This window comes from Seriola lalandi, unplaced genomic scaffold (genome assembly GCF_002814215.2).
Source record: "Seriola lalandi dorsalis isolate HSWRI2012SDOR001 ecotype SW California unplaced genomic scaffold, Sedor1 jcf7180002054795, whole genome shotgun sequence".
Taxonomy (NCBI): Eukaryota; Metazoa; Chordata; class Actinopteri; order Carangiformes; family Carangidae; genus Seriola; species Seriola lalandi.
This window is the reverse complement of record NW_019525348.1, coordinates 4618149-4627768: the sequence shown is the minus strand read 5'-3', so window position 1 is coordinate 4627768 and position 9620 is coordinate 4618149. Positions and strand designations below refer to the sequence as shown.

The 9620-nt window shown below is 41.1% G+C and overlaps 1 protein-coding gene across 2 annotated transcripts in view; it reads right to left on the bottom strand.

Annotated features, from left to right (window-relative positions):
- Positions 1-2022: 2022 nt before the first annotated feature.
- Positions 2023-9620, bottom strand: part of ttc7a (tetratricopeptide repeat domain 7A) — a 50092-nt gene continuing 42494 nt past the window's right edge. For both annotated transcript variants that reach the window (XM_023425939.2, XM_087179192.1), the window contains one exon: positions 2023-3341. In XM_023425939.2, coding sequence (XP_023281707.1) covers positions 3123-3341 — 219 coding nt within the window. In that variant the 3' untranslated portion in view covers positions 2023-3122. The remainder of the gene's footprint in view (positions 3342-9620) is intronic.

Below are 9620 nucleotides of genomic sequence, written 5' to 3'. Positions count from 1 at the left end.
GCCTTCACACTTGTACTTTCTGTTCACAGCTGTATTATATTTTATACAGGAGTGTAAAAGCTATAAAAGAATAGTTTGATGTTTTGTATTTCTGAGAATACTCTGGATTCACTCCTCACCTTTAGGCTATTTTCTTTACAGCCTTTTGAATACTTTCTCAGCACACTGTCAGCATGTAAATTCTGAAAACATCGTTGCTCTGAACTCTGCTGGAACACATCTGACTCTCGGGGATGAACTATGTATACATCTACTGTATCCGCCATTTTATTTATAAATGAGATTATGGAACCACATCTGATCCTCATAACCTCCATCACACCCCTCACCCATCCATGACTCTCCGGCCTTGTTTGGACATCACAATGATGGTTTATGGTTTCCTTCTTGGCGCCCTACACTAGCACCACCCAGCCCCTGCCCCCCATATGCCCCTGCAAGAGCTGGCATCGAAACACACACACACACACACACACACACACACACACACACACACACACACACTACAGTGACCTGAATACCAAGCCCACACACACCTCACTCAACGGGGTCACCACCTTTTATTGTTGTGTATTTGTTTGTTATTGGTCTAATATGGCTTTGGCATATTTCATGATGCTGTGTATAGAGGTGGTGTGTGTGTATAGGAAACCATATTTTTTTACAGTAATTTGTCCGTGGATCCACCCTCCTATCACACACACAGACAGTCTTGTGATGCTCAGGTGTGGAAGTGAGAGTGACACACCTGGGTGCTCTGACATCACAATGACGCAGAAGCAAATACAATAAGAAAGATGTAATGCATTCTGCTATTGACCCCTGGTGTAAGAACTGTATATATATCTGTATGTGTGTGTGTGTGTGTGTGTGTGTGTGTGTATGTGTGTGTGTTGTGGCTCGGTCAAACCAATAGAGCTTCATCTGCCTGTTGTTGTTCTGAAAGGCTTTTCAGTGGGCCACTTCCTCCATTAATCTGTCTCCTTTTACCAGAGCTGTCAAAACCATGGCATGTGTATTTGTGTGTGTGTGTGTGTGTGTGTGTGTGTGTGTGTGTGTGTGTGTGTGTATGAGCATGTGTACTGTACAGCACAATGTGTTCATGTGACTCTCATTGTCAGCGTGCGCGTGTGTATTTCTGCATGTGTGAGCACACCATGTAATATTTCACTCCTTACCCACAGGGATTAGACCATTCATCTCCCGAAGCCCCTGTGTAGGTGTCACACACAGCGCTAATGAGGAGAGGATGGAACAAGGGAGAGCTGGCGAGCGAGGAGGGAAAAAAGTAAAAATAGATTTTTCGGACGGCAGAAAAGAGGTGACAGTGATCGATAATTCCTTGGCGAAAATCAAAGTATTGATAAATGAGATTTTCATGCCGGGAGTGTTGGGAACGTGGGTGATAGTGGAGGTTTAAAATAAAACAGAGAGGGCAGGGATTAGTGTTTGCAGCCCTGCAGGGAGGCAAAAGGGTAAAGAAATTGTGGGTTTGCTGAGAGCAAAGACAGGGACTCTTCCCATAACACAAATCAATTTACACCAGCCTGAGACATTGATTATAGCTGGCTCATACCTCACATGGTAACAGCAGACATCAAACAGACACTGTCAAGCCTGTAAAACCACACAACAGGGGCATTATCTGCCTCTCACTGTGTGTCTGTGTGTGTGTTGTCTGTGTATGTGTGTGTTGTTCGGCAGACCAGATATCTCTCCGCTTACCCAGTTACTCAAACAAGGGGATGGCTGCTAGGCAACCAAGCCACATCACATCACATCACATCAGGCAAGCCGGGAGAGAGCAAGAGACACAGAGAGATAGAGGAGGAAGGAGAGGGAGAGAGAGAGAGGGAGAGGAGGAGGAGGAGGAGGAGGGAGTTTGGAGGCAGAAAACTGTGCTGGCAGTATTACATAAGCCGGCAGCCCAGTCCCACTGCTCACATTAATGTGGTTAGGCACTCGGAAGTGATGTCCATTAGTCACAAGTGACAAGGCAGGTGAAGACGTGGCATCCAGCAGTGATTTTTAAAAGCCATTGTTGTTTATATTGGAGAGGATTACGAACAGATGAGTCAAAAAAAACAAACAAACAAACAAAAAACACGCACACACATTATTAGGGGATGAGTCGCCCACTGTACCGTACAAACAGAACAAACATAACAGGGACCGATAACACCCCAGAGGGATGGTCTTAAACAAACACACATGCATGAAGATACATTACGTAAAAGACACACTGTATGAAAAACATGCAGAGACACACACATACATAATAACGACATATGAAATGACAATATGTCATTCCATGGAAAATATATGAGGTTTCATATGAAGATGAGAGGGTGGGAATGTTTGTGTATAACTGTATGTGTGTGCATGTGTGTGCATGTGTACATAAAAGCTGTGTCAATCAACATGATCATCAGAATACATCAAAGGCTTAAAGCTGAAGTGGAGCTGCTGTTGTGACTGGCAACCTTTACATAATCTACGTATCTGCATTTTCCACATATAACACAGCAACATACATTCTATCTCAAGACGTAACCAGCACATCTCTGCCATTTATGAACCGTTAAAGTGACACCCAGTGATTCTGATTATTACAAATATTACTCATCATTTGTCAGTTATTGCGAAAAAAAAAACATTGGTACGTTATCTTTTCTATACACCCCTTCTCTGCAGATATCTGGGTCCCTCAGTTACTCATTTACTGTTTTCACGTTAATATTCAACACTAGGAGGAAATATATATTTCTGCCATTTTTCATTAAATATAGCTTATTAAGAATGGATGCTAGGAATGTACAGATACAGTATTTTTGGGAAAATTAGAGGGTGATAATGAAAGTCACAACTCAATTTTTGACTGAGAGCATTATGAAAGTGAAAAATAATTTGTTACATGTCCTGATGTTACTGAAATATACTTGTTAAAGGAATACTACAAATTCAGCAAAGCAAACAGGTCTATTTCTCAAAATGTCAAACTTCATATAAGGGACATATTTCCACCCAGTGCTGCTTTTTTTATATCTGCATCAGTGTATAATCATCCAGTCTGAGACGAATTCCATAACCTTAACCCAAACCTCCACCCCAGCCCAGGCCCCTCAGAGCTCTCTGGGGATGATGGTGAAGGGACGGATGGGGCAGGAAGCCTCGAGCTCCAGGGCTGTCAAGAAGCAGTCTGGGGCCTGTCTGGAGCTCCGAGACTGCAGGGCCTCGCCCAGGCCGCTCCACGCCTCGTGGGAGGTGCTGTGGACCTGAACTGCGTCACGCAGGACTTTCTCCCCCAGATGGACACGTCCGCTTTTCACCAGCAAACGTCCCTTGATGGACAGATGGATAGAGGGATAAAAAAGAAAGTAAACTTAGTTCAGCAGTAATATCCAGTATGTCCATATGTCATTACTCATCCTCTGTAGCCCTTTTAAAACTCTACATACAGCCACTCATAAGTACAGGATTTTGTATTTATTATGTTTATATTTTAGGAATAAAAAGTAAGTAAACAGACAATGGTTTAAATTGAACAAAGTGTTATTTCATTGCTAAAATTGTTGAATTAACTCTTCTGTGCTAAATTACATGCTCTAATTTTCACAATACACAATGGCCATATCACATTAAACCTCACAGCCTCATCCCTAATGTTTTTATCCTAAATATCTACCATTAAAACATTTTTCATGGCATGATAAGATCAAGTAAACAGATGGTGGCTTTTTACAAAAAAAAAAATCTAAAAATCTAAATCTTGGATTATAATGCCTGCTGTCCTGTGAACTAGTTTAGTACAAAAAAAAAAAAGAACAGCAACAACAACCAACTGTACTACACTTGACTAGAGTCATATTCAACTCGGATTGTACAATTGAAGGGAGAAAATCCACAAATCATGAGATTAGGGGTAGCCTTCTGCAGAAATCTCATGCATTATGTTGGGCACACACACACACACACACACACACACACACACACACACACACACACACACTAGAGTGATGAATGTGAAAGTGATGCTGTGTTTAACCTGCTCAGATCAGAGGAGCGACTGTAGGTCAAAGGGACCATTTAGGTGCAAACATATTTTTTACACTTTACATCACTGCAAAGCATACACTGATTATTTTGGATTGGTAAAATGTTTTTCCTTCCATCAGGCAAAATCAATCATGGATGTCCTGGAACAGATGTTGTGTTTGTGTTGCAATGTTACTGTTCACTCTTGTTCTCTCTTCTAAATGAGTTTGACTGACCTGGGGGTTTGTCTTTAACCTGAATGTATGATCATGTGACGACTCTGGCAGCCAGGTTATAATAAAAACATAGTTTTCCTTTAAAGGGAGGGACTATTTGTAAGTTTCCTTTGCCATTGAACACGGTTTCTTGCCGGAGCTAATGTTGATGATTGTCACAAGAGCTCCGCTCATCGTCTTTATAAAACAAGAAGTTTTAGTAACTGCCTACCCCAAACCTCCAGCCAATATGCTGAGGCTATACTGGACCAGTCAGTCTGAGGGAAAGAGACCAAACTGACAGTGTTACTGGGGTTACTAACTTACAAATATTTTTAAATTGTAAACCCTTATACTACTCTTTACTGAAAAAACTAATCACATTACTTTTACAAGTTAGCCTACTAAGTAATGCATTACTGCCCAACACTGCCATTATCCATGTCATATATTCTAAAGTATATTTCCTTACATATTAAAATGAACTGAACTCAGTGGCTCTATTGAGAGGCAGAAAAAAGGAACATATGAATAATATGAATAATAAAAATGATCTGAAAAAACATTGGTGTGTACCTTTAAAGAACATGTTATTCCAAAGTGTTCATTTGCAGTGGCGTGCTGGGTGACTATTGCCCAGGGCTCTGCCAGGAAGAGTGGTGGGTATTCATGCAATCACTGCACTCACTGGTTTTATACTGTATCAATGTATTTACTGTATGTGTGCGTATATGTGTGTGGCAAGGCTGAAGAGGGAAGGATTGAGAAGGATATAACTGGCATTTCATGTAAATTGTAAATTGAATAAATGGCTGTTAAGGCTGATCTGGCAGGATGTGTGTGTGTGTAAATATATGTGAGGAAGAGAGGGATATTACGGATGATATCTGTTGTCGCCATGTTAAAGGTCATGCAGAACTTTGTGTAAGCGTGTGTGTGTGTGTTCTGCCTCTTCGGCGCTCAGCTCAGCTCAGCTGGGGTGCGGTGTGTTTGAGAACCCAGCAGAAAAGGGCGTCACGCAACTGACCAACAGCATGGAGTCAAATCTGTCTCACGCACAAACATACTGCACAGACACACACACACACGCGAAAGCTACAGTGTCACATACAGACTCAAGGTGACAACAGGCAGCCACTCTTGCACAATATCATCCCCTCCCTTACTTTGACTATCTGTTACATGTACAAACACCAAACATACACACACACACACACACACACACACACACACAAATACATACACATACGAACACTGAGCTGGCCTGAGGTCAGACAGACGAGTCTTGTTATGCAGCCTCTACTCACAAGCTCCAGATTAATTGGGCTGAAATTCACATAGCTGTCTAGGGGCTCTGATGCAACTTTCAATAAGAACACACGCACACACACACACACACACACACACACACTGATACACTCTCTCTTTCTCTCTTCCTCTGTTCTTCTTTTCCAGTGTGGAAAACAGAGGAAGATCGCAACTCTTGGGTACGGAGAAAACCTGTCACAGGATGTACACACAGATTTACCAGATTGTGCCTGTAGGTGTGTGAGTGACTATGAGTGTGTGTTTGAATGCACAAGTGCGTATACGTATGATGTATTACTTGCCGCCGGTTTGGCCACTAGCGTCCACATCTTACTGTCTGTGCTCTCCAGTCTTCAGGGGTTACATTGTTACAGTGTTTCTAGCATAAACACAGTCAGCTGCTGGGCTAACACACGCAAACACACACTAATACACACCCCTCCATCTGTGCCGCATGTCAGTTATGCTGGTAATGATGGAGAAGTTGATCCTTCTGGGTCAGCACCTCAATCAAATAAACACTACTGTACGTACTGTGGTCAAACTAACAGGGAAGAACACACTGCACAATACACACACTTTGGCCTATAATATATCATGTCAAAAAACATTTCAAATCAACAAAAATCTCAAAAAGAATTTTTCTTTTTGAGAGTTAGATAAGAAAACAATGTTAATCTCACATTTGTCCAAGGGGATTTTAGCTTAGCTTAGCACGGCTTTTTCAATATATGCATGAACAGAGATATAAAAACAAAGTTTGACTTATAGGGTGTTATCTGCAGATGCTCTTTCTTGACAACAGTTTATCCATCCACACAGGACAGGACCCTCCTGTGCAGTGTCTCAGGGTGTAATGCAGGTTGCCAGTCAGTACAAACAGGTTTTAGTTTTGGTCTGTATGTAAACATGATGGTTCCAAACCTGACAACCTTAAGGCCCGCTCACACCAGCGTTCATAACTGCTGGGGCAAAAGAGATCAGTTGAGTCCCTCTTTGGTGAACTCTGACCCGCAAAATCACAGAGTTGTCTAATAGCAAACTGTTTTGACAATGCTGACTTTTGAGGGGATGGAGCACTGGGAAGTCCAAAAGCTTATATAGCTTATTAGCTGTGTTGTACCCCCCAGTTTTATGTAACCCTCACTGTCCGAGTATAAACTGCTCTACAACAGAGACTTGATTCCATGGCACAAATACTGTGTGAACAACAAAATGCCAGAGTGGAGTAAACGGCCCAGTGCAGAGAAAACAGAAAGAAGTATGTAGTAGTGTAACTTCACCAAACAGCCCTGCTACAGACCATGCTTCTACAAACATGCAGATTAAAACAAAAAAACTTTCTGGTGCAACCAGTTCAGCACACAGTTACTACAGCTAGCTGTTCTTCACAAAGAAAAAGTTCTGGTATATAACTTTTCTACAACCATAAATTGTTGTTTTTACATTTCCGTGTGTGAAAGTGTAGATATAACATGTTAGTGAGCTTTTAGAGGCTTTGGTCAGTGTTTTATTTCTGTTTTGGTCTTTATGCCAACCTAGGCTAACTTTGTCCTGGTCATCTCAGTATCTAAAGCACAGACATCGGATTGAAATCAATGTTCTTGCCTCAATATCAGAAACAAATGAATTGCATAACACCAACAATACTGAACTATTCCTTTAAGTTGGAGAAAATCATAAAATTATTCAGAGAAAAATAAAGATGACAACAGAAAATGAGACGCAGGTCATCCACTAATTACAGGGTTGGTGGTCCAATCCTCAGCTCCGTACACATGTCAAAAGACTGAATCCCAAATTGCCTCCAATGATCAAGCCATGGTAACTCACTGTCATGGGAGTGTGGGTATGATTGGGTGAATGAGGCAAATTGTTGAATGCTATGGATGAAAGTGCTTATAAATGCAGCCATGCAAAAAAATGAAAGAGGGAGTAGGAGATGGAACAGATAAAAAAAAAAAAAGGAAGTGAGTGAACAAATGTGTGTTCAAGAACATTGAGATTGCTACAGTGTTTCTGGCATTACACTGATAAAACTGATATCTATTGGTTTCGCTTTAATTACTCGCAGCCATCTGTCTCCAGTTTTACCTCAGCTGATCCCATCAAGCTTGGCAGCACAGGTTTGTTTCTTGTCGTGCCATTAAAGCGCAACTGAACTGAACTGAGCTGAGCCAAACCGAGCAAGTGGGCAGTGGTGTTTTCATCCATCTTTCAAGCTAAATTTAAGCAAACTTTTGAAATGCTGCAACAATAAACAACATTTAATTAAGCGTATTTCCATCAGCTAGATTGAAGAGAATGAAAAAAGCTTCCTGGATGTCACAAACAAACACACCCAACAGAGATTTGATTATAGAATTGATTAGCATCCGGGGAAATGAGTTTTTGTTCTTTGGTGTCAGCTAATGTAATTTTATATTTCATACTGTGCAAAGACAAAAAGAGTACTTTGTAATATTCTAACATGCCAACTAAAGCCAAGCAGCCACCACAGAGATTCATTTATGGGAATAATATTTACTGGATAACTTCTTTATTACCCAAAAACTTTTCTGCCTCAAGATGAAAATTGAAATATTTGACATACTGATAAGACTGATGGTTAACTAGCTACACACTTAAAGTGCCACATACTATATATTGTTGTTGTTGTTGTTATTATCAGTATTCATCTTATATATCTATGGTAGAGATAGACAGGGGAGAAAGGGGGGAATGACATGCACAGATGCAGCAAAGGGCCCGGGTCGGACTTGTACCTGGACGGCTGTGGTAAGGATGCAGCCTTAGCACATGGTATGTGCTGTACCTGGTGAGCTACCAGGGCACCCTATATTTCAGCTGCTTTTCTTTGTTAACAGGCCTACATATGCAGAAATCTCTGGAAACATGTTTTTGTCTTTATGGGTTACTGAGTGTAGATTGAGGCAAAAATGGCAATTTCTATTTACAATTTAATCTACTAGACAATAGAGTGTGTAAAAAGTGATGGGGTCTGAATAAAGCAACTGTAAAAGACATGAACACAAAATCAGTCAGTCACAAAATGGTCATATGGATCAGTTCCCAGAAAAAAAAGCACAGGAATTAACGTCTTCTAGACAGTGTAGAGACAGCTGAACTCTAAATTTAGACTTGCAATCTGCTGTTGTCAGCCATGCTGCCTACAGAGCTGAAGAGCTGCGACTGACCAGGCAAAGTGTAAAATAAGAACAAGGTAATAAATTGTTTAGTTTAGGTAAAAGATTAGAAATTGTTATATTACAGTTTCAGTGTAGAAGTGGTTAAGTGTGTGCATGGCACGGTTTAGGTCAGTAAGTTCCATAATAATGCAATGTGGCAGCCAGAGGGCTTGTTATGACACTCAATAACCATCTGTTGAACCCCTGTAGGCTAACATCTACTACACACATACACACAGTGTAACCCAGTGACTTAATGCCCTGCCATTGAACCAGGAAGAGAGCCTTCACCTGAACCCTTAATCCCGTCAGTGGTTAAGTGTGGGCAGACAGGGAGAGGTGTGGTGAGCCAAGACTGCTATATTTACCTTAGTCATGTTGGCTTGAACTTTCCTTAGGTATTAACCCCTTAATCTACACTTTCCCTCTTTACTCTCACTATAAAGCTACAGCCAGCAGTTGATTAGTTTAGCTTCGTATAAAGACTGAAAACAGGGGGAAAGGGTAATCCAGTACCAGATGAGCTGGACAGAACCAAGATAGCTGTGTCCAGGCTTTATTCTAAGCTAACTTCTTAGCAGTAGCTTTATATTGAGCGTAAGGCCATGGCAGTGGGATCAGTCTTCCCATCTAGCACATTCCTCCAAAATCATCATCTTATTCCAGCTGTCCGACAGTATCATATATATGTATATATTCTGTTTTAGCACGATCCAACTGTTCATTGAAGCCATATGATGCTGACATCGAGTGTAATATTTAAACCTAAGAAGCCATGTCTTTTAGGGCTGCATCACTCCATCAAATGAAAATATTGTGGATATTTTGTGCTTTTACATACAGTTCTTTCCCCTAAAAATTTAGCCACACATGT